This window comes from Vicugna pacos, chromosome 13 (genome assembly GCF_048564905.1).
Source record: "Vicugna pacos chromosome 13, VicPac4, whole genome shotgun sequence".
In the NCBI taxonomy this organism is placed as follows: domain Eukaryota; kingdom Metazoa; phylum Chordata; class Mammalia; order Artiodactyla; family Camelidae; genus Vicugna; species Vicugna pacos.
Window position 1 is genome coordinate 52,481,618 of NC_132999.1, and position 25,377 is coordinate 52,506,994.

The 25,377-nt window shown below is 53.1% G+C and overlaps 1 protein-coding gene across 6 annotated transcripts in view; it reads left to right on the forward strand.

The window, feature by feature from the left end:
- The first annotated feature begins 7,047 nt into the window (after positions 1–7,047).
- HSPG2 (heparan sulfate proteoglycan 2) overlaps positions 7,048–25,377 on the forward strand; it is a 97,921-nt gene continuing 79,591 nt past the window's right edge. For all 6 annotated transcript variants that reach the window (XR_012079415.1, XM_072975160.1, XM_072975162.1 and 3 more), the window contains exon 1: positions 7,048–7,208. Coding sequence is in view for 5 of the 6 variants with exons in the window: in XM_072975160.1 (XP_072831261.1) it covers positions 7,146–7,208 (63 nt within the window). In the remaining variant the exon portion in view is untranslated. The remainder of the gene's footprint in view (positions 7,209–25,377) is intronic.

A 25,377-nucleotide genomic window follows, 5' to 3' on the forward strand; every position in this document is an offset into this window, starting at 1 on the left:
GTGTAAACAGGAAGCAGCATACTGGCTGCGGAACAGTGCCGCAGCCCGCTGTACAGTCCGCCTTGTGTACAGAAGCAGCCAAGTTGTCCCTGAAGCTGAGGGCAGCCGGGGAGAGTCCTCCACACATGCAGACGTATGTCACTGTTTACCAAGCACCCACACTGTGCGTCAGGCATGCTGCCGAGGCCTAAAACATAAGCCAGCAGCCCTCTGCTCCTTGAGAGGCTAGGTTTTAGTACCGGTTTCACAGAGGGGAAAACTGAGGCTCAGAGAAGGAAACTGACACACCCAAGGAACTGCAGCTGGAAAATTGCAGAGCTGGGATTCCACCCCAAGGCTCTGACCCTCAACCATTGTCCTTTCCACCCAAAGTACAGTTTTTTTCTTAGTATCTATTGAACAGGTTCCAAGAGAAAGAGAGGTAAATCTTGGCCTTCAAAATAGGCAGAAATTTTGACAAACGAAGGAGTGTTTAACCCTGGAGGTATGGGCTGCCCCCAACACCAGTGTTCTGAACAGGGCAGTGTTAACCTGAAATATGCTCTTTCCAGGAAATAGTAAACAAAGGGAGAAATTTCCTCAAAGCCCACCTGTGGTCTCAAATGCCCAATGTACTGGTCCCTGTGTCCTTTGGTAACTTTGAGTGGAGGGGCATGATATTAGAATGACTTTTGTATATTTAAAGCAATCTGATGTGACCCTTTTCAAACAGATACTTTGAGAGTATGATTCTATGACTAGAAAATAAGTGCAGCTTTTTGTATTAGCCAGGTGTGTGTTGGAGAGACACACGCATCCTCTTCCAGCCCTCCCCCCACCCTAAGCGTTCCTCATCTCTGAACCTGACCCTCTAAGCCTCAGCCCACCCCACCCCCCATTCCTGAGGCCCACTTTATCCCTTCCTGTCTTTTCTGTCTACACATGACTGGTCCTGCTTGCTCTACAAACGAAACAGAAAACTAAGAGTCGGGGACAATGCTCCCCGCCAGTTGCATCCACATGGCCCTTTTCTAAGTCGAAATTTCAGGAAAGGCAAAGAGTCTCAGACGTGTGCTGTGCCTGAGTTGGTACCACCATTTTTGGCAAACTCTTTCAGCAGACTCCTGGGCCCCTCCCAACAGGGCAGGAATTTCTCATGAACAATTGAACAAAGCCGGGAACTCGAGGGAGAAGGCACAGGACATTCCAAAAGGATTTCTCTCAAGCTCCAAAAGACAACATGTGGGAACACTGCAGAAGGCTCATAGCCTAGCAAAGAAAAGCATGAAAGGGACGGAAAATCTGCCCAGGAGGAAGGGCAGTGCAGGCTGGAGGAAGGAACAAGGGGCCGGGGGTCAGGAGGCCTGAGCAGGAGGCCTGCCTCTGTTACTAGTGACCCTGCGGAGGCCACTCCACCTCTCTGACCTCAGATTTTTGGTCCTTAAAAACCGAAGGAACTGTGAAAATAAACAGAGATGCATAGATAATCTGCTCATAGAAATGCTTTATGAATCACAAAGACCTGGAGGCAGCCCAGATACCCAACGATAGGGTAGGGTTAGTGAATGATAGTGTGTTGATGAGACATGATACCAAATAATTATTGGAAACATTATGTGCACAGTCAAGATGACTGGGCTTCAAAGTAGCTGGCCCACAGACTGCTAACGATTACCATCTGCAATAAAGAGCTCATACCAGAATGTAAATCTATGTGCTGCTTCCAAAATGGACCAAGTATTGCAGGAAAAAATAGTGTCAGCCAGGCTAAACAGGGTGCTGACTGACACAGCTGATTTATACTCTGAGCAAGTTCCTTATCTCATCTCAGGCGGGTAATAAACAGTTTGGGGACTGGCACTGGTCCGCAGAGCCATTTTTAAGTAGCTCTGGTCTTGATTTACACATCTAACTGTGTTTATAAAAATGTTAAGTGAGAAAAGCAAGACATGAAATAGTAGGCAAACGCTGATCACAGGAGGGGAATGTCCATGCGTGCGGTGACAAAGGAAGGAAAATGAGCATGGATGGAGCCCCAACCACCGGCCCCCACACAGAAGTCTTCTGGAGCTGAAGTCAGAGCGTGTGGGCAGGAATGTGAGGGGGTGTATGGAGGCCATAAGAATTCCAGTCTGGCTGGAGGGTGTGGTGGGGGTGGGGGGCTTGGGTGACAAATTCAAATGACGGAGACCATTTATGGTCAGCCCGGGAGCCAGGCTCTGGGGCCGTGTTTGCAAAGTGTGTTATGAGGAACATCAGTCTCATGAGATGGTAAAAGGCTTTTCTGTAGAAACAAGTGGGTTCCATTCTCAAATCTGTTGAGGGATGCTGAATGAAACCAAGTTGGAAGAGCAACTTTCCTGGAGGCCTGCTCAGACATTTTCCCTGTGTTGGTGACCCTTGAGATGGCCAAAGTGTAGAGAAGAGTACAGAGTTCCCAAACTTCTTGACCAGGGAACCCCCTTTCCAAGGAGCACCTCAGAGGACCGGTGATCCACAAGGCACAGCATGGGAACCATGCCCTGGGCCTGGGACCCAAGGCAGAAGCTCAGCAAGAGAGCAGCTGGTAGGGGGCGGGTATAGCTCAATGGTAGAGTGTGTGCTTGGCATACATGAGATCCTGGGTTCAGTCCCCAGTACCTCCATAAACAAACAAACAAACCTAATTATCCCCTTGCCCCCAAAAAAGGCAAAAAAAAAAAGCAATTTGTATAATTAGTAATGACGAGGGGTGGTGGGTAATGATGAGGAAGGGGCAGAGAGGTCAAATCCAAGGCCATTTTCAGAAGACTCACACTTCTGCCTGGGCAGAGTTGAGAACAAACCAATAGAAGGCAGAACTGGGTATGGTTGAGAATGTGAGTTCTAGAGTCAGACAGACATGGACGTGAATCCTGGCTCCACCCATGTACTGACAGTGTGATGTCAGCAAGCCACTTCATCCCCTGGGCCTCAGTTTCTTTGTCTGGAAAGGGCAGTAATAAAACACACTCACTTGTCTAGTGGCTGGGACCATAATCAAATGAGTTTCAATGTTCTCAGACTGTGAGGGGAGTTTACCTGTGCCCCCAGTACAAACGAGAAGGGGGACATTACGCCTTATGCTTGAACCAACTTGTTGTTTCATTGAATAAGTAAAATTATTCAAGTGCTGACACTGCCAGGCACTGTACTCTTTACAGGGATCCACTGGGAAACAAGACAGAAACCAGAAAGTCATATTCTCTGCCTTCATTATGCCTCTTAACATTAAATGGTCTTCCAAATTATTGTGATTATCAAAAATGTTAAGAGGGAGAAGCTTGGGGGAGGGTGACTGTGAGAAACAGTGTGAGGGATGTGATCTAGCCTGGGGAGGTCGGGAGGCGTCTATGGTAACATGATGTCTGAGCTGAATCCTAAAAGAGGGTTGTAGGGTGACATGGGGTGGGTGTTGGGTGAGAACAGCACTTGAAGAGAAGGAACAGCATGTGCAAAGACCATTTGGGGGGAGGCATATGGCTGGGGAACCGGGCAGAACTACATCTCCCATCTTGCATGCGCTCCTCCCTCTCCATGAACTTCCACTGCCCGCTTAGAACTGTGTCCTCCCTCCTTCCTGTTCTCCACATCATCTCCTTGTTCCCTCTCCTCTATCCCCACTCCCTTTAGCACCAATTTCCTATTCTATATTTTCACCCCAGTACATATCCTTAACCTGCCAACATCTGTTTTCCCACACAGGCATTGGAACACTGTGCATGTTTAATTATTGAATGAAATGCAGGACCGCAACTAGACCATAAAGTGCCTTTGCTTATATTATCAAAAAGTACCCCCACTGGGCAGATATAGCACCACAACAGGACCACTTGGCTGCATATCCTTGTTCAGTGAACAAACTGCCCAACTGTCCACTGTGGCCCTGGATGAATGAATGAATAAAGGAATACAAGATGAGTGAGAAGCTCCAAGGCAAAGAAAATATTTGGAATAGAAGTCAAGAGAAACTGAGCCCTGTCAATTTTGTAGTGGCAGACAGGTGACCCACAAACTCTGGCTGCTGGTTCCAAAAGTCCCCAACTCCTATGTCTCAGAAGCCAACTTGTTTGGCCATTCTTGCCTGTCCAAACTCTTATAGTCTCTCCTTATCTAAGGAACTTTGTGAAAGACTTGAGTTGTTTCTCTCCCAAAGAGCATAACCAGCACCCTGAGCTACAAGCACGCACAGTGCGATTACAGGCGCCTCCCAGGCTCAGCTGGGAGCCTTGCCTCTGCTCCTCTTCTAAGCCATATGAGGAGATAGCCAGGCCCTAGACAAAGCAACTCGAGAACATTTACTAAAGATATCAAGGACTGCAAAATAAATCAGAGCTGGCCAAATCCCTTAGTGGGAAGGAGAGGATGCAGAATAAATAGGGGGATGACAAATCCTCGGGGTAGGTGGAGTTACTCGGGAAGACAGGCCATATTTTCTGCCCTCCACGTCAGCCCAGCTCCTTCCAGTCTCCAGTCAGTTTTACCATCTCTTCCCCCAACCTCGTTTAGGAAGCCAGACTTATAGCTCAGATTTAGTCTTGACCAAACATCTACAAAAGGTTGCTTGTTCTCCTTTTCCTTTGCTTATGAGCAAATCATCCAAGAAGCCAAGGCTCTGGGACTCAAAGGGCCCGAGGTAGGGAACAGACACAGAGGCAGCTCACAAAATGCGATTTGTCATGGATGCTGACCCTCCACGGACAGGCAAGGCCTTGGAAAAATCCTGCCACCGAGGTTGGCCATCTGCCAACTCTGAAGTCAGTAGAGGTTTGCAGCCTGCCTCATCAGACAGGGAGTTCCCAAGTGCAAGGCTATACTCCCCCATCAGATTGGACATCCTTGGACTGGGGGCTGCATCTGGCCTTCAGATTGGGAGCAACATGTTGGGTCAGAAGCTGCTCTCCCATCAGACTGAAGCCCCCGGAGGGCAGAATTGTGTCTCCCTCTTCAGATTGGTAGCTCACTCAGAAATAGTAAAAGAAATGGCTATTACTTATTTAGTGCTTACTATATGCCAGAAACTGTACTTAAAAAAATTAATATATTAAGTCATTTTAATCCTCATAACAACATTGTGACAGAGGTCTTAGCATTATTCTCATTGTCTCGATAATGAATCAGAGACATGGAAAGGTTGAATAATTTGCTCAAGATTGCCCAGCAAGGTGGTGGAGGTAGGATTCTCCATCAGACTAAGAAGAACATGAGGACAGGGACAGTATCTTCCCCCTTCCCTCCATCAGATGAGGGGTTCACCAAGGGCCAAGATCAGGCAGCCCTCTTCTGTCCACCCCATGTCCCTGTCTGGGGCTGAAACAGACCTTATTCAGTGCTGTGCCTGGCATCTGGATTGTGGCCAGGAAGTTGGTCAAACCACTATGGACATAGTTTCCGCCCCTTACAGCTCTGAGCTGGTCCCCTAGAAATATCCCATAGGTGGAGAAGAACCCAGTCTTTTGGAGATGGGACTTTTATCTGGGGGTCAGGATGTCACTATTTTCTCAATCCCTCAGGTGCCAGCTAGGATGCCCCAGTGTTTACTCATCCCTTGGATGGGAGGTCCCAGAGCCCCTGAGAGCCTGCAAGCCCCTATCACAGAGAACATGCCTTCCGGAGCCAGGCCTGGTGCCACCCAATTAGCTAGGCATTTCCTTCTGTCCACAGCTCACCTCCCTCCTGGCTGCAAACCCAGCTATGAGTCTCTGGAACCTAGCAACTCTCGCAGGAAACAATGGAAACTTCAGTTTTTATTCTCCTCCATCATTACTCAAAAGGTTTTTCTCTAAGCTACACCCACACATCACACCCCAGTTTTCTCTCCACCCATCAGCCTGGGCTGCCCTGGAAATTTTCAGGCAGAAAGGAGACCACGGCCTGGAGAGGCCTGGTGACATGACTGCGTGTGCTGTCTGTGGGTCTGTGTCAGACAGGGACTGTTGGGGACTGGGATTTACCCCCCAAGCATCTGTGACTGGAGCTTTGGCAGTGTCTGTGTCTGGGCCTGGGTGTGTGAGTCGGTGTGTCTCTGGCACTGGGGCCATGATTTACGTGAGTCAAAGGAGGTCTGTGAGTGAATGGTGTGGAAAATGGTGTGTGTCAGGGGTAATTCAGTTTAGTATTGAGTGCCTACTGTAAGGTACTGTGGTTAGTGTGGAAAACGGTGTGTGTCAGGGGTAATTCAGTTTAGTATTTAGTGCCTACTGTAAGGCACTGTGGTTAGTGTGTGAGAAAATGTAAAAAAATGTGAGTGCTACGCATGTGAGAAATTATGTTGGCCAGTGCGTAAACTGTGAGCGCCTGTGGGGAATCTGAGCATGAAAACGTACTTACGCTTCGTGTCTTGAGATTCAAATACGTGAATGTGTGAAAATATGAATATGAACGTGGGCAGCTGAGTGTGTGTAAGTGGTGGCCACTGTGTCATCTGCAGAGGTGAAGGCTTTCAACAGGTAGAATGATCTTTTGAGCTGGTTAGGACTCTGTATATGAAAGTTGGATGAAGAGTGTGTGTGCCGAGCGTTCATGCTCAGTGGATGAGCGCGTTAGTGCGTGAAAGTTGTGAGTGTGAGGGTGATCTTGTGAGTCCAAGTTGGCATGAGCGTGCACGACCGCGTACGAAAGGGGCGTACGTAAGCGCGTGTTACTCTTCAGGGTCCTGGAGAGCAGGCCCGCGCGGAGTCACGTCTGCCAAGTGGGAAAGGATGTGAGCGCGCATTTAGGGGTGAGGGTCGAAGGGGGCGTGCCGGAGCGGTGTGCACGCTGAAGGAAGGCGGCCCCTCGCGCAGGGTCCCGGCCCCCGTCCCATCCCACACTCCAGGCCGGTTTTGACGGGGAGCTAGGCTGGCCGACTCGCGCAGAGGGGGCTGAGGGCCCAGACAAAGGCCCAGTTGGCAGCGCGGCCCGCAGGGGCTAGCGGAGCCCGCGGTCCGGGGGCGGTCCGGGGGCGGGGCCTGACGCCAGGGGCGGGGCGGACAGGGGCGGGGCCTGGCTCCCGCGGGGGCGGGGCGGGCGGCCGCGGGGGCGGGGCGGGCGGCGGGATGGGTGGGGGCGGCGGGAGCGGGCCGCGCCGTCCCGAAGACTCGGCAGGCTGGCCAGCGGGCAGCTGCGGGCTGGCTCCGAGCGAGAGAGCGAGCGGAGCGGGCCGGGCCATGGGGCGGCGGGCGGCAGGCGCGCTGCTGCTGGCGCTGCTGCTACACGGGCGGCTGCTCGCGGTGAGTGTGCGGGGCGGAGAGGCGGGAGGCGCCCCGGGCCCTGCTCGCCGCACCCTCCAACTTGGCGGGGGCGCCGAGGCTGCGCGGCTAGGATTCTGGCCCGGGACGGCGGCGCCCGCCAGGGACCCCGGGCACGCACAGGCCAGCGCCACCTTCCGCCGTGGGGCTGTCCAGAGGGGCGCCCAGGGAACCCTGCGTGGGGCCAGGGGCGGGGCCTGCCCTTGTGGGAGCCCGTGGGTCCCCCAGCCACGTTGCTGAGTCTCCGAGTCGCGCTCTGCATGGCCCAGCCTGCTGTTCCTGGGGGCCAGGCGGAGAAACTTCAAGCAGGGTGGGAACTTGGCAGGGCGAGGACACCCCTTTCTGTGCCAACTTGGAAAAGGGGCACTCAGTGGTGATGGAGACCTTATCAGTCCTCACCGGAACTTTACCACTACATCTGTCCTTTCGGAGCTGGTCACCAGGCAGGCACAAGTAAAGAACCGTTCAGGACACAACTGAGGCTTCTGTGGATCGCCCAAGGGCCATGGAGTCCCACAGCCCAGGAATTGAATCAATCCTTGCTCTTCACTGAGCAGTTGTGTGACCTCCCACAAGCTAGTTAACCTCTCTGAGACCAGCCCACACGCCCTGGGGAACTCAAAATGCATGGCCTCAAAGTGCAGGACTGGGTGGAGTACCTGCGAAAGTGTCTGGTGCTGGGTCCGCTCGTGGTGGACACTTAGTAGTTCTGTTTCCCCAGCTTTCTTCTCAGATCTTCAACTTGCAGGGGTGGCCTGCCCCTACAGCCCAGTTCCCTGCTCTCTGGGTGGATGGGCCCTTGCAGAGGAAAAGAGAACACATGGCAGGGAGAGGCTCTGAGGACCCAGTGAAGGGCAGGGCGGGGTCACTGGGCTGGGAGCTGGTGGCAGATGTGGACGCGGGCACATCTGGGGAGCTGGGCTTGTGTGGTGAACCACAGAGCCACCCCACCCTCTTTCAGGTGGTCCTGGGCCATCCTTGTCCCCTGTTCTCAGAGCCAAGAGAGGGACTTTTCTAAGCCGGCTAGTGTTTACCCAGTGACTGACTCCCAGTCCTCGCTTTGCCGGCTCCCTTCACCTCTGCCCTCCTGAGTCACTCGCCCCAGACCTGACCCTTCACCTCTCTTGCCCCACCCACCCAGCACCTCTCCTCCCCCACTGCCCATCTGGGCAGTTTCCTTAATCCTGTCTCAGTCTCTCACCCCAACACATCCAGCAGCACTCATCCAGTTGCTCCCGTCTTGATCTGAACTTGGAGCTCCCAGCACTGATCTTTACTTTTCCAAAAAGTAGGCACCAACCTAGTACATGGAATGTCTTCCTCTTCAGAGATCCCTCAGCTCTGCCCCCGATCAGGGGTTCTCCTGGAAGGAGTAGGGAGAGTGGGAGGAACCGTTTGCTGTGTGTGGGAGGAATTTCCACAGAAATTCCCAGATTGCAGCCAGTCCTCTCATTCACTTGTTCATTCACCTCATCTCTGAGCAGCATTCCATGACAGTGAGTGGGAGTTCAGGGTTCATTCATTCAGTAGATACTTGCTAAGCACCTACTGTGCACCAGTGCACCCAGTGTGGCACTAGGGGCTGGGGTTTATGAGTGAGCAAGAACAGGCCCTGTCTGTGCTTTCCCAGAACTGAGACGGGTGAACAGGCAGCTCTGATCCTGTGGGATTACGGTCTCCTCGGCAACCACACTGAGGTCTTCACGGTCCCACCCTAGGCTGAAGGTGAATGTGCTGAAAAGAGCTTGGCCACTGAAGTCTCATGAATCCACTTTAGAATCCCAGCCCTGCCACTTCCTAGCTGTGTGATCTGGGGCAAGTGTCTCTCTGAGCCTCAGTTTCCACATCTGTAAAATGGGGATGAGAAGTTTGTAGGTTTTAAACGACAGCAGGTTCCTAGCCCAGTGCCCTAGGCAACCTTGGCTCCTTCTTGCCTGCCACCCTTTATCTTTTCTGCCTTTCAGTTCGTGTCCACAAGCCCTTAGTGGGTGAAGGTCGGACATGAGGGGAGGTTAAGATGGTCCTTAGGGAGCTCCAGATCTCACTGGGGGCAGGAGACAGAGGAAACAGTGGTCTGTGATTAAGTGTGGGAGTAATTTCAGTTCAGAGGAGGTGGGGAGGCTTGCTTGGGAAGGGGACCAGGCCTGGGTGACTCAGGGCCTGCCTTGGCCTGCTGACCCCTTTTCTTCCTGCTGGGGCCTTAGCCCTCCCTTTCTTGAGGCCAGACCTGCCAAGACACAGGATTCTTGAGGGTGATTATGGTGTTTTCCAGAGCTGAGGAGGGAAATCACTCAGATACCTGTTTCCTGCCTCAGCTGGGTTTCCTTGCTGGGGAGGCGAGCGGGAAATGAGGAGCCTCCCCTACCCTCAGGGGCCATGTTACCTCAGCCCTCCCCTTGACAAAACTGGCTGCCCTGTCCACACCACCCTGCCCCAGACCTGCCACTGGGAGGGGTTTTGAGTGTGCTCTGGGCTTTCCAGAGGGAGGGTGCAGGTCTGTCCACAGAAGGAGGCAGAGGCTGGCAGGGGCAGAGATGGACCCCCCATCCCACGATGCCCCAGCTGAGCTTCTTGTATCTGGGGAGTCCTGGCCCTCGAATGGCTTGGCCCGGGCCTGTTCTCAGGCTGAGCACAGGCAAGTTGGGATCTGTGGGCCTGAGGCCCAGCCTGGGAGATGGGTGGAAGGAAGGTGGCAGAAGGTGACTGGGTATAGGGCTTGGAGTGGTGGGGAAGGAGGTCTTGGGGTGCCAGGCCAGATGCTGACAAGATGACATGGAGACTTCACATTTATCCAGTGCCCACTGTCTGCCAGGCATGAAATTTCTCAACGAATCATCACACGTGGTTTCCTCGCTCAGAACCTCCCTGCTCCCTGCCCTGTTGCTCACAGTCAGACCGCAGCCCCTGACTTAATTGAGCGCACAAGATCCTACAGATCGGCCTCCCTGGCTCCTTCTTAACTCGACCCTCTCCTCCTGCCCACTTTCCGCTTGTTTGCTCACTCCAGCCACACCAGTCTTTGTTGCCAGACCATTCCAGACACACCCCCACCTTAGGGCCTTTGCATCTGCAGTTCCTTCTCCCTAGAACACTTGTTCCCCAAATATCTGCATGACCCCCCTGTCTTACTTCCCTCAGGTCTCTGACTCCTCTGCCCACCATTTGCTGTCCCCTTAAACTGCTTTGCTTTTACTTGTCACTATCTGATGTGTATTTATTGACTTGTTTATCTCTGTCCTCTGCCCCAACTTCAGCTCCATGGGTACAGGACTTATGTGCATTTACTCATGGGTGCTGTATCCTTAGCACCTGGCAGGTAGTAAGCGCTCAGTAAATATATCTGTTGAATGTATTAAGCTGTAGCTACTAGTAGGGTGCCCATTCTTTAAGCAGAGGAAATTGAGGCACAGAGAGGTTGTGTCACTTGCCCAGTGACTCCTGTACACTTGTACTCAGTGGCATCACAAGCCAGGCTTTGGAAGCAGACAAAGCTCCTCACTGCTCTACCTGCATCCCACTTGCTTGTAGCAGGCAGGCAGTAGGTGTGAATAAAACTCATAACTGATGTTGATAAAAAGACCCAGGTCCTAGATGGTGCAGGGGCTACCACAGACAAGGAACAATGGAGCCTGGCTTTGGGGACAGAGGCACTCAGGATGGGTGTGCCTGAGTGTCCACAAGGCCAGCTGGGGACACCTGTCCTGGCGGGAGCCTAGAAAGACTAAACCCTTGGGCAGGCATTTGTGGGACTACCTGTTCGTTTGTAGGTTTGTTAATTTCCTCATCAGATATTCCACGAGGCCCTACAGACAGTTGAATTAATCCAGGGGCTTTAAGACCCAGCCAGCCCTACCCTGTGTGGGAAGTGAAGGGGAGAATGGTTGGCTGCTCTGTATGAAGCCTTCACTGGGTTCCCCTGGCTGTTCACTAGGGGCTGAAGGTTTAGGATGAATCTTAAGAGGCTTCAGGGCTGCCTGGCTTTGGGGCCAGTCTTAGGAGGGAGGGTGAGAGGGGCTGTCCAAAATGTGGAAAGATCTGGAGTGATGATTCAGGAGCCAGACTTGGAGGCCAGACTTATGAGTTCTGGACCCTCAGACCACTTCGGGGATGCGGAAAGGACTCCCTGCCCTGGCCTGTTGCCCCCTACCCAGTCCACTCCCAGCTGTGAGGGATCAACTGGAGGAGGAGTGGGCAAACGTGACCCCGTCCCCCAGCAGCTTCCCAAAGCTCTGCTGAGCCGACTGTCCCTCCTCTCAGGGCCCACCACCCTGGCCTTCCCCCCATCTCACTTCTGCCAGGAAGGGGGAGGTTAGGCTGAGGGTCCTGGCCCTGCTGAAATGTTGCCCCAACCCAGACCTTGGCCTCTTTGGCCCTGCTGCCCTCTCCTGCTCCCAGGGCCTGACTGGGGCCTGCTGGCTGCCCCAGCGCCCAGAGCTGGCTGACTGAAACCCAGAAGAATGTGTGGAACTCGCTTCGTGGGGAGCCGCCAGCCTCACTGCCCAGCCTGGTGGCGTCGGGTCCATGTCAATAGCGGCCTTGAGAAGGGAGTGGCTCGTGGTTGCTGGGGGTGGCTGGGCCAGGGGCACCGTCATGAAAGTCCCAGGAACAAGGCGGTTCTTTGAGGCCTGGGAATGTGGGGCCTTAAAGTCTTAGCCACCCCCAGAACCTGCCCTCCCCTCCTTTCCCTGTTGTCTATGCGATCCGGGGCTTCAGGGACCTCAGAGCATCCCTGGGGGAGGCATCTGTAGCATCCATGAGATGTCCTTAGGACCAGCTCCTGGTTACCTACCAGAGCCCTTTCCCTGAGGCACAGAGGAGGGCGCCCTGCTCTTCTGTTGCCCTTGATTTTAGGGGGTTGTCTGGCACACAAAAGCTTGTGGTCTGTATTGAATGAATGAATGAACAAATGATGTATGCAATTAAATATTCTGTAAACTGAAGTCCTTGAAGTGTTACGCTCAAAATTCATTAAGCAAATATTTATTGAGCATCTTCTAAGTACCTGACCTGGTTCTAGGTGCCAAGGTTGCGGCAGAGAACAAAAAAGTCAAATTCTCTCCCCTCAGGTTACTTGCCTGATAGCTGGTGCAGGCAGATAGCTGGTGAAGACAGACAATAAATTGATATGTCAGGTGGTGGTGGTGTTTGGAAGAGAAAATAAAACGGGGAAGCGGGTAGAGAGTGATCTGAAGGAGGTGAGGGTATGAGCCCTGCCAATATCTAGGGAAAGGGCACTCCAGGCAGGGGGAACTGTTAACAGAAAGGCACAGAGGTGCTTGGTGTGTCTGCCCACATGGCTGAAGCAGCATGAGTGAGGGGTGGTAGATGCGGCCAGGGGCTTGGCAAGGGAAGATGGGGCGGAGCCTTGGCCGTGGGAGGGACTTTGGATTTTGCTTCTGAGTAGGTGACAGGTCACTCAGTTGCTGTGTGGGGAAGACAATGTGAGGCAGTGAGAGCCAAAGCAAGGAGTCCATGACTGAGCCCCGAGATGATGGGAGCTTGTACCGGGGCGATGGAGGTGGGAAGAAGTGGCTGAATCCCAGTGTATTTTGAAGGTCGGGCCGACGGGATTGGCTGATGGACTAGGGGTGAGGACGGGGACAGGAAGAGAGGTGTCGGGGATGTCTCCATAACTTTGCCTTGGGCATCAGCAAGATGGAGCTGCCACTAACGGGAGAACTCCAGCAGGAGCAGGCTTGGGAGGAAGACAGAGAACGGCAGGTGATGGAGGAGACAGCATAGGGGTGGGGATGGTGTTGGACTCACTCACAGCTAGGGCAGCCCATCATCCCCACCCCAAATTGAAGCCTCTGCATTGGCCTGTAAGGGCAGGTGAAGGGGGTCTTGCTGAGTGTACATTTGTGGAGCGGCAGACACTGATCCCTTGGAACCCCACAGCCTAAGCTCATAGCTTGTATAATTACGTGTTTAGTTGGAATTCGCTGTCTTCTCCCATCTAGAATGGAAGCTCCGTGAGGGCAGGCACTCAGTTTTGTTCATTACAGTTTGCCCAGTCTAGGCTGCTAGGTGATAGTAGGTGAACATTTATCAGGTGAATAAATTAATAGCCTCGAGGGAGCCAGCAGGCCAAGAAGGCCCAGGCTTCTTGCTGAGGATTGAGAAGGGGCTGCTTCTGGCCCCCCCAGAAACAGGGGAGCTGTTCTTCCCAGCCACTGCTCTCTGCTGAGGCCTGGAGCATGTGGGACAAGCCAAGGTGCCCACCCTGCCATCTTCCACTTCTCTGTGCCGTCCCAGGACTCGGATCCCCTTTCTCTGGGCACTGTGATCAAGGGAAAGGTGTGGGCTCAGAGGGCCCTGCCTTCAAGTCTTGGCCCTGCCCTGATTGGCTGTGTGACCTTGGGCAAATTGCTTCATCTCTCTGAGCCTCAGGTCAGAAATGAGAACCATGATGCCTGTTTCACAGGTGTGTGTGAGACTAGGTGGATGCACCTCACACGGTGTCTGGAATATGAAAGGTGTTTGACAATTGGTGGTAGCTCTCGTAGTCTCATTCCTGCTGAGGGTAAGGCCAGAGTGGTATTTGACTTGAAGTTCCCAGTGCCCAGCACGATACACCTCCTGATCACAACTGTTGCCATCTATGACCCAGGCCCTGCTCTGGGCTGGTGGAATGAATGACAGAGCTAAGGGATCATTCCTGCTCCCTCTGCCTCTCTTTTTCAGCCTCTGAGCCCCGGATGTAACTGTATCTGATCTGTCACTGGCCCCGCTTCCCCCACTGAGGCCACAGCTGCAGGACAGAGTCCACCCTTCCACCCTGCTTGCTCCTTCCTGGAGGGGGAGAAGGAGGGGGGCACACCCCAGGGTGTGGCCTGGGAAAGGCTGGAGCCTGTGGACGCATTGTCCCCTTCCCAGATGTGTGCATTTGGTGGGCTCTGAGCAACAGGAGATGTGGCCAAGTGGCTCCCATGGGTGCAGAAAAGATGTTCATGCATCTTAAGGGGAATGGTGGAGGGGGGGGGTCCCTGGGACTCCATCCCAGCCCCATCCTCCCTCAGGCCCACTAGAGGAGGCAGGTCCTAGCCCAGAGGGCCCTGGGGAAACCTGCAGCAGGTCTGTGGCCAGGGTAGAAGGGGCTGTACAACTCTGGGTCTGGCCCCCATGGGCTCTCAGAGAAAGAGCAGGACTAAAGGACCCACTAGTACATGGTAACCTCTCCCCTGACCCTGTGCCTTGGGCTTGGGTTGCTGAGCAGAGACATGCCCCTTCCCTACTAGGGTGGGTCACGCCCAGGTGTTTCACTTTTTAATATTTGGCATCTTTTCCCCAATCCCAGGCTGTGGGGATGGGGAGGCAGCCTGGGGCTGGACAGGGGAGGACTGTAGAGACGGCCTTAGGTGACCCCACAGATGCTTCTCCTGGGGTGGGGCTGGGAATTCCCAGCTGCTTCTGGCCCCTTCCCAGCCAAACCTCCAAGTCCCTGCCCCCACCTCTCTCTTCCCTGCCTCCCTGTACTGATCCCCAAAGAGCCAGCTGTGACACCCCCTGTCTGCCCCTGGTCCTGGCCTCCCCTCCTCACCCCAGCTGACTCATCCCTCCTTGTTTGGTGTTTCCAGTTTTCAAATAGTTGGGAACTGGGATCATGCCTCTTCTTGGATCCCTCGCTGGGCTGGATGCTCTGAAATTCTGGCCTCATAAATCTGGCCTCTGTGGCCTCTGTCCCTTAACGGCTCTTCTCCCTCTCCTGCTGTTTGCCTCCCTGTGACCCTTCAGCCAGAAGAACCGAGACCTCAGAGTTTCCTGAGGACAGACCAATCTCTTCTGTCCCCTGGGACCTCCAGGGTCTCCTCCCCAATGACCTCAGTCACCCAGATCATCAGCCAGCGCTCAGTGAGCGCTCACACCTTCTAATTAAAGCTGCCACCCTCTCTTAGCCAAGCCCCACACGGGGCTGTCTCCGGGCATTATCACATGAAATCCTCACAGCAGTCTTCTGACGTTGGCATTGTTATCTCCATTTTGCAGAAGGGGAAATGAGGCACAGAGACGGGGCATGGCTGGCCCAAGTCATCCGTTCAGGTTCAGTACGTGGCACAACTGGGAGTAGAGCCCAGGTTGTCTGACTCCAGACTTGTCATCCCTTCCTGAATGGGTCCAGCCTGCTGGAGGGAGAGAGAGGTCAATCTGGGAGGGCTGGCCTGGTCAGGACAGGCTGCCTGGAGGAGGTGGGCTGGGCCAGCCTTGGGAGAGGGTACAGCGAGCTGCATATCTGCCACGTGGGCTTATCCAGCTTCTACTTCTCAGACTTGGGTGCCTTTTGCCCCTTGGCCTCTAGCTCAGTTTGTGATAACATGCCCCAGGGAAATGGATTTGGCTTTCCCTGGGATTGAGATCCTTGGGATCCTGGACCCTTGTCAGTCAAGTCCCAGGCTCCCTTCGGGGCCTGTAGGTTTTGCCCTGTTTGGAGTTCAGTGGATTTTTGCTGAGTGAGGCCTGCTCTGAGCCAGCCCTGGGCCCATCTCAATAGTGGCCCAGCTGGGAGCAGAATCTATATGTAAGTCCCAAACTGTGTCATTTGAACATCTTCGTGTGGTGGAAGAATCAAGAATCCATGCATCCATTCATTTATTCACTCATTCATGTGTGTACCAGACAATGTACTAATGTTTTGTCCGCATTATCAACTTCCCTGTGTAGTTGGGATTATGCCCCCACTTCCCAGGTGAAAAACAGCTCAGAGAAGACAGTGACTTGCCCAAGATCACACAGCCAAATGCAGAGGAAAGTGGGAGCTGAATCCAGCTCTGTCGGTCCACCTGGAAGAAATTAGCACCATGGTCGCTACTCTCCAGAAGCTCTGGATCTTTTGGGAGAGATAGAACACACGAACCATAATTACGCAGCACAACTCACAGTCTAAACAATAGTGGATTGTCAGGGAAGGAAAAGATCAGTTTGGCATGAATTATCTGGAAAGACTTTCTGGAGGAAGTCGGGCTTAAAGAGCAAGGAGGATGTGGCTGGTGAAGGAGAAAGGCATCGGGGGGAGGGGTCCAGAAGTTGTCCCCATCGCCCCTAGGTTTACATTGTTAAGTGTGTGAGCAGGAAGGCCCTGGCCTGCTGCTTGAGTCATTAACACTGGGAAAGAATGGAAGGAAGTCACCAAGATAGCTGAGGTGACATGCATTCCAGTCCCCTACCCTATAACTGGTCAGACCAGGAGGCAAAGGTCAATGCCTGGGCCTCCTCTTAGTTGCCAGCCACTGACCCTCTTCCCTGGACTTCACTTTTCCTACTCGTAAAATGGGCTCCTTTCTCACTCTTTACCCACTTGCCAAGTCAGAGGAAAGGGACATTGAGTTATTGGAGTAAACTGCCAGCTTGCCCTCAAGGGTTGGTGGAGCCACCATGCAGAGCCCACCGTCTTACCAATCTCATGTCTTCCTTCATTGATGCCACCAGCCCACAAGTGCCAGGCCCCAGGCTAGGGAAATAGATGAAGGAGAAGCCTCGCCTGCTCCCCTAAGACCTCCCTGAAGCCTCACCTGTCCTCCTATGTGGACTTGGGGTCACTCCTGCAGTGGTCCACCCGTGGAGGTTCACCTCAGCTAACATCCAGGGACCCTGGAATGTTTGTTTAACCAGTGAGTGCTAGACTAGAAGTCATTCTCCTCCTGGCCCTACCAGAGTGATCCTGGGCAAGTCATTTAACTTCTCGGATCATAATTTTCCCCAGAGGCGAAATGAGACCGTTCATTCAGTCATTCAGCCAACATTTATGGAGCGCCAGCTATATACCCAGCCTTGTATTAGGTATAAACCCCAAGTGTGGGTTGAAGGAGCTTCTAGTCTGATGGGGTGACAAGCTGGGTGGCGGACTCCTCAGTAAAAGGGGAGGTCATTCGACAGAGGGAGGCTGCATTCAAGGAAGGGTATCTAAGAGCTTGAGAGCACCTTCCCAGGGCCACAGGACCTCTGGGAGATATCTGGGGTCTTTGTGACTCTGTCTCAGCCCCGTTAGGGAGAGCGCTCCCCTGAGCTAGGGCAGATTGGAGAGCAGGCCGTTTTGCTGCGAGTCTCAGATGAGCTCATGGATGTGAAAGATAGCGAGGCTTATTTATCCCAGGTCTGGTTATTTTACTTGATTGAAGAGAAATGGAAGCTGCCAGCAGCTCAGGTTTGGGGCTCTGCAGCGTTGAGTGACTTAAACAAGAGAAGTAGGGCTGAAGTCCCTGCGCCCCAGTTTCCTTCCTTTTCTCTCTCCCTGCTCTCATCGGGGAGCTCCAGGGAGGCAGAGATCAGCTCAAGCCTGGATTTGATTTGAAGCAATGGGAGGAAAGGGTTAAGTCCTCCTAGTTTCCCACCTCCTGGGTGGGAGGAGGTAGGGAGGGGACAGGGACAGGGATGGCTGGGGCAGGAATGTGTGATAAGATCAAAGCTTCCAGCCTGCCTGGGCCTCACCTAGGTTTCACCTGAGCAATCGAAGGGAATTCTCTAAGTGACCTCCTGGGGGAGGGGTTTGCAGGTCCCACCCTCCACCCTTCGGCGCTCTGAGAGGCCCCACCCACCTCACGCAGGCCTCAGGTCCCTTCCAGGAAGGGTGGAAGCCCTAGGGGCCACCTTTACTTGGCATGTCCAGATTTGGGGGACACCCTGCCTACCATCCCCACCCCCACTAGCTCGCTCACCCCTTGAGTTTTTGGCCAGGGCTCAGATGCTCCTTTATGTGTCCTGTTAGCCCCCCATCAGTTAATTCTGCTCTAGTTAATTCTACAGATTATGCTCTGGGACAGTGTCATGGGCGGGAGGCACAGGCCTGAGTCCTGTCCTAGCTCTGTTACTTATTGCTGTGTGACCGTGGGCTGGTGACTTAACCTCTCTAAGCTTCATCTATTAGCTGGAAATGATAATACCGTCTTTGCAGGGCTTTGATGAAGATTAGATCACGTAAATCACCTCCAGCCAGAACAGGCAGTTGATAAATAACAGGAGCTATTATTTTGTGATTTTCGCCTCCCCTCTTCAAGACTGCCCCTGGTACTTGGTCCTGGGTAAATGCTGGGGCTTGGTTTTGTTCTGCCTCCCCCTGCCCCTTAAGGGGACCCTAGTGTCCATTCTCTTGTCCAACACTCTTCACTTATGAATCTTCATAATTTGGGGAGGGGAGCAGGGCAGGGAGGGTTGTGAGTGAAGAAGGCCCAGATGCTCCTAAGTGCCCTCCAGGCACCTGCTGGGCCACCTGCCCTAGTGATAACAGATTAGGCCTTCCCGGTCTAAGTCGCCCCTTCCCCTGTACAGGGGGCCTCAGAATCCCAGTGGCTGGCTGGGAAAGTGGCCCTAGAATACCCTAGGTGGGAAGGGGCCCAGAGCTGGCCCCGGGGGTGGGATGCTGTGCGCTGGTTAATGATTACTCTGTGTGTTGAGAGCAGAGGAGGGGGAGGCCCACTCTCCCAGCTCCTTAACCACTGGTTGCACTTGAGGTATGTGGGCACTTGGGTGTTCCCTGCTTTAATATGGCAGCCCTGCTCTGGGGCACGTGGGGCTGGGGGGGCAGGGAGTAGGGGCTTGGAATCACAGATTGACCGGCAGCCTGTGCCCCTGGAGTCCTTGGGTGAAATGTGAGCTAGGGTATAATAGGCCCCTGTGGTTTGGCGCCAGCCATGTGAGCAGACCCTACAGTGATACACCAGCTGAGCAAGCCCCTTCTAGCAGCAAAAAACCCCTTTGCTCCTCCTTTCCTGGGCTCAGACCCTGCAGAGGTGTCCCCGTCACAAGGTAGTAGGTAGTTAGGGCTTTGAGGCAGGTGGGCTTGGGTTCCAGTCCTACCTCTGCCACTTCAGGGCTGGGGGACCCTGGGCAAGTCACTGCACTTTTTTGAGCATCCATTTCCTTATCTGAAACAAGAGAATACTAATCCCTGCTTTGCAGGTGTCCGTAAGCCAAGGTGTGGGAAGTAGTTAGCTCATAATGAGTACCTGGGGAATGGTGGCAATTATTGCTAGTATAGTTTTTGTTATTAGGTGAAAGTGAAAGTTGAATCCTAGTCTTGGGCAACGTTGGCCTCGTGGGATTAGCTGGAGGATTTGCGGGGAGAAGGCATGGGGCGGACCCAGGAACACGTATGAGAGGGTATCTCTGAGAGGGCTGAAAGAATGGAGAGAAGGGGGCTTCGGCGTTGGCCCACCTCCGTCCTCCCAGCCCTCCTTCCTCCCTGGGCTGGGTCCTGAGGCTGGTGCTGGCCAAGAGTCGGGGAGGAGGGAGAATTGTTTATTTTGATAACATTAGGGCATTTTCCCCCACTGGCAGCTGCTATTTTGAGAGCCCTGGAGAGCAGGGGCTATGGTTAAATTAGGTAATGTTGCTCCAGAAGGAATGTGTGAAGCAGTCAGGCTGAGGCTGCAGGGAGAGGACAGTTGGTTCCCTCCACATAAAATTAAACTGCAACTTGGAAAAGAGCAGCTTGGGGCGCTTTATAAGGCGGTGGAGGGGGAGGCTGCTGGAAGCTGCCACTGGGGGAGTGGAGGTGATAGTCCAGGGCCTCTCTTGAGGGGACCCTGGGCTCGTGCCCAAAGGCCTGGTTGGCCCTGCAGGGGCCTGAGAGGGCACTGAGGGGCAGGGCTGGTGTGTCCTCAGTTCCAGGCCTCTGGCTGCCACTGAGGCGGGTGGGGCTTGGGGTGGTGTGATGCATGCCGAGGATGGATCTGCAGACTTGGCCTTGAATCCTGCTTCTGCCTTGAGTCCTAGCCTTCTGTGCTTGGGCAAGTCACTCAGCCTCACTGGACTCAGTATTACCAGGGGTGACATAATGGTTCCAACGCCCTAGGGATGTTTCCTAGGGATTAAATCTCTAGAAGAAAAAGTACAGCTAACTTTTACTGAGGGCTGCTGTGTGCAAGGTGCTGTTCTAGTCCCTTTTTATCCTCATAACCCAAAGGGTGATCCATGCACCAGCAGCTTGGGCCTCACCTGGGAACTTGTTATAAATGCATAGTCTCAGGCCTCACCCAAACGTACTGAATTCAAATCTGTATGCCAACAAGATCCTAAGATCCCAGTGATTCATGTGCATGTTAAAGATGGAGAAGCTCCACTTTACGTGCATTGTCTCATTTTATCTTGAAAACCACCCCTGTGATGTAGGAATTACTATCATTTGACAATTGTGAAAACGCGGGCCTGGAGAGATGGCCAACATAGAAACCCCAGGAATGTTGTCTCTCTCCAGTTCTGCTCCTCCTTCCCCTCTTTTGGTCTGGGCTGAAGGTGGGGAGAAGAATGGGGTGTCCTAGCCCCTGGCAGGACTGGAGAAGGTCAAGGGTATCCCCTGCCTTTGAGACTTAATCAGACTCTGTTCCCTCCATTCACCCATGGGATCAGCACAGCTGAGCCTGAGCCATCTCCCCAAAGTCATTCCATACTTCGCATCCTTGGAGAAAGTGGGGGCAGGAAAAGAGTTCCCTACTGGTGTGCTTGTGGTATGCACAGTGGCCACTGCCTGGCAGGTCAGAGGGAGACGGGGGAGTCAGAGCAGCGGCTGCCCTGGGCTTAGTTAGGGCCACCCCTCCTATCACTGGTACTTTGGGGATTGAGTCAATCGAACAGCAAATACTACATGCCCAGCCCTGGGAAGGTATCCTAAATGTCCTCCAATTCTGTAGACTTTTCTTTATACAGGAAAAAAAAAGTTACTATAGTTTATTTAGTACGTGCCATGTGCCACATGCTGTGCTGAACACCTGACTTGCATTATCTTTCTTATCTGTTTAATTTCATAGTCAGTTTCCTTCTCTATAAAATAGGGAGAGTGATAGTAATACCTGTCTCATAGGGTTATGAGGAAGATAATTTTTGTCAAGTGTCTGGCACGTAGTGTTGGTTAAGTAAATATAATAGGTACAAACAATCTCTCAACAAGGTGGGCACTATCATTGCCCCCATTTTACAGACGTATAAATTGAAGTCCTGAGTAGGGAGGGGACTTGCCTGTCAGGATCACAGGAGATTAGGGCAGAGCCATAAGAAATTGAGTCCTCAAACTTCTGAGCCACTATTTATAATTCACTTCAATTTAGCAAATATTTGGTTATTATGCACTTGCTGCTGCTTGGCATTGAGAAATGTCCAAATGTTTTATATATATATATATATATATATATAAAATCATAATATATATAAGTATGATGGGAAAAAAACTCAACCTGATATTTGTCCCCAAGGAGCTTTGATTTCAACAGGAGAGGAGAGACATTTACTCAAGTGGCTATAATTAAGACCAAATCCTCTAAGAGGTAGAAATTAAGTCCTACGGATGTGTGGGGGAGAAAGATGTCTTTGTGGGGGATCCAGGAAGAGTTGAGAGTGGAGGTGGTAGTTAAGCCAGACCTTGAAGGATGGACGAGTAGATTGATTGGGAGGCATAGGAACAGCATTCTGGGAGGAGGGAAAAGCATACATATAGGCCTGGAGGCAGGAAAATGTGTCCTATGGGAGAGTCATCCAGTTCTCACGGCCTCGAGGGGCTGCTTGGGGTCTCAGTGATGAGGTGGGGAAGGCAAAGCAGATCATCATTGTCACTGAAGATTCCCAGTGTTCTCAAAGACTTGGCTTCTCCACCAGATGGTATTATTCCATCATCATCCTGCCTTTTTTCATGTCAAGAAATCAAAGACTTTTATAAATGGCCCGTCTGGTCAACGTGTGATAACCGGTGTAGCTGATAGAGTTCAGGCCAAAACAAGAGACTTGACATCTTGATTAGCTGGGCCGCCTTATCGCCCGTGCATGTACCATTTCCGTTAGTCTTTTCCAGTATTGACAATAACCCTGGGTGGGGAGCACAATGGAGGGGCCAGGCCTGGGTTCTGGTTTCGTCTGTGCCATTCACCAGCTGTGTGGTTTTGGGCAAGCCTCAATATCCTGCTCTGTCAACTGGAGATAGCTCTACCTTCAGGCTTGGGTTAAGGATTGGTGATGGTGTAACCTTGCCCTGTCCGAGGGGATGGCTGCCCTTGGTGACCGCCAGCCACACGTGACTGTTTAAAGTTAAGATTTCACTAAATAAAATTAAACTTTCTCAGTTGCACTAACTACATTTCAGGTGCTCAGTAGCCACAGGGGGACTGGTGGCTATCTTACTGGACGATGTAGATACGGAACATTTCCATCACTGCGGAAAGTTCTGTTTGCTAGCACGTGTGCATTCAGTAAGGTGTAGCTGTAGTCATTGTTACTGGACCCTTGTCCCACTCTGGAAGCCGCAGTCTCTGGAGGCCTGAGAGACCCCTGGGCCTTGAGGGAGGCAGATAGGATTGCCCCTCTTGCCACACTGTGCCACGACTGCTTTCCCTTTGGCACTGGGGAGGTCTCACTCTCCCCTTCCCTGACTCCACACATAGTACTAAGGAGTCCATGACTTGGCTCCATCCAGCCCACCCTTCCTGCTTTCATTTCCCACCCACTCCCTTCAGTCTGCCTCTGCTTAGCTCCCCGTTCAGCTGCTGGCATCTGGAATCTCCATGTCCAGCCTTGGAGATTCCCACTGCCCATTCCTGGGTTTGGGGGAGGAGGCCTCCCCTGGCAGTCCCCAGCTCCCAGCAGAGGTGCTGGCTGCCTGGGCCCCTCTCGGCAGGGTGGAGATGATGGTTTGTTGTGACGGGGGCAGTGGGCAGCCTGCCCGCTCTAACGCGCCTGTATCTGGGCGCCAAGCATGCTGTTTGCACTTGGCTGGGCCTCAGGGTCTGGCCTGATGCCCGCGAGGCCTGGCCTGCTTTGGCACCCCTGGTTACAAAGGCTGATCATGGGCCTCTGCCTGGCCAGGAACACCAGGAGCTATTTATGGGCTGGGTCCTGGGTCCCGGAGGTGAGGGGCATGGCTGACACCTGGAGGTAGAGTGCAGGACAGATTCCTGGCTGTGGCTGGGCCCTGGGTGCTGAGTGGGGACAGGGTCCAGGCAGTCATAGGCAGGGTGCAAACTCTCAGGGGCCAGGCAGGAGGTTGCCCTGGGCAGTTCAGGTTGGTCTGGTCTGTATGTGGCATTCACACCTATCAGGGGAGGAGCTTTGGGTCTGAGGTGCCAGAGAATCTCAAGGTCACCTGGCGGCATCATACTCTCCCCTCCCCTTCTGTCCCCTCATCAGCTGGGGCGTGGACGAACAGACATCACTACTGGTCCATGAGTGCTAAGGACATGGAGGCCCAGCAATGAGATATAACCTGTCCGAGATCACACAGCCAGTCTGGAGGAATCAGGTCTCTGATTGAACATCTTGCATACTTTTCTCCTGTTCTGTCCCTCCCCATGGGAGCTCTGAGGGCAAGAGTCCCTAGACTTTTTGCTGAGAAGAGGGTTGGAATTCTGGTTCTGCCACTTGCTCCTTCTATGATCTTGGCAAGCCTCCCTGAGCCCATGTTCCTCATCTGAGGAATGGGAATAATTATACCTCACTCTCAGGGCAGTTAGGGTTAGATAACTGGCCTCCTGGCTGTTTCCAGAACATTCCAAGGATACTCCTGCCTTGGGGCCTTTGCAGTTGCTGTTCCCTGTGCTTGGAGAGCTCTTCTATGAATGCACCAGCTTCCTTCACATTTCTGTGCCGCCTTCCCTGATCAGCCTGTATAAAGTAGCAACCTCCACCCAGCCACTCCCTGTCCCCCTCACCCTATTATATCTTTCTTTGTAGCACTGTCACCATTTAACAAGTACTGGTTTATGATCCAGCTGGTTCCAAGTAAAGTCGTATGTGCTCACGTAACAGTTCTTGGTTATCTTCCCTTCTCCTTTCTGATACTTCCTGGTACCTAATGGCCACTGTTTATTGGGCCCTTCTGTGTGCAGGCCCTGTGCTAAATGACTCACAGCTGAGCTCCATGCATGTCACAGGGTGCCCATCACTGCCTTGTCACTTCCGTATCAGAGATGAGGAGTGGGAGGTGCTGCAGTGACTTACCCAAAGCCTCCCAACTGGCAAGTGGCAGAGCCAGGCCTCCAGCCTGGTTAATCCTACCCCAGAGCTTAACGTGATGCTGCCCCTACATTGAGTTAACAAGAGTTTACCCAAGTTTCATCCAAACTTGAGGCTCAGATTCCATGTTTAACAAGATTGAATGGAACAGATTTAGCATGGCTCTCAATAATCTGGGGGTCTCCCTTCCAGCCCTCTCTTCTCCTCCTGTGATTGGTCAGTTATAACCTCTCCCACCATCCCAGAATGGCAGGTGCCCTTTGGCTGAGAGACCAAGCCAAGGCCCCTGGGGTCGGGTCCGGAGCAGAGGGTGGGCCAGGTCCCGGCTGTCCCTGGGCTGTTGGGGGCAGGTGCACAGGATGTTCCCTGGGGCAGCAGACATTCCTGGTTGGAGGTGGCAGGCAGCAGAAGATTTATCATTTCCGGTAACCCGGTAACCCGAGTCCCTGGGAGGTGAATTCTCCCTGCCAAGGACATGCACCCCTTGCTTGCCAGCCCTTTCTGACATTTCCGACGCGGGGCCTGTCTGCCTGGGGCTTGGGGTGGGCTGAAGGGACCCATTCTCAATCCCAGAGGTTGAGACTGGGGTCTCAGGCCTTAATCAGCCCATCACAAAGACCCAGCCTAATGGCACCCTCCCGAGTCCTCATCTGTGCAGCCCAGACCCCAGCCTTGGGGAGGGATAGGAAGGAAGGGCACCATGGGAGGCAGAGGACCCTGTGTTAGGAGCCTGGAGACTCCTATTGCCTCTGTCAATAACTTGCTGGGAGACTTCTTCCACTTCTTCATCTGCCACATCTTCTCCAAGTACCCAGGACTGCTCTGGGAACTTGCCATACATAATCCAGCTTATCCTTGTAACAGTGCTGGGGTGGGGAGGTACATTAAAATGAAGCTCCAAGAGGTAGCATCACCCAGGGTGAATGGAATGTGAACACAGCCTCTCCAACACTGGTTGGGCCTTCTTGATGTCCTTACTTGCCCTCTCTGGTCCTTGGTTTCCCCTTCTGATAAATGAGGGTGTCAGGCTAGGTGATCCCTTCCAGCCCTGACAGCCCAGGACCCAGGAATCTGTTGGAAACTTTTGTAGGTAGGTTTCTCTTGAGCCCTACCTAGCCTGTGAGGGGGCAGAACAGGAATTATTCTCCCCAGGGGTTTCTGAAGAGTTCACTCTCTCGACGTATAAGGTCTTGGATGAGTAAGGGTGGGAGGGGAGAAAAGGCAAGAA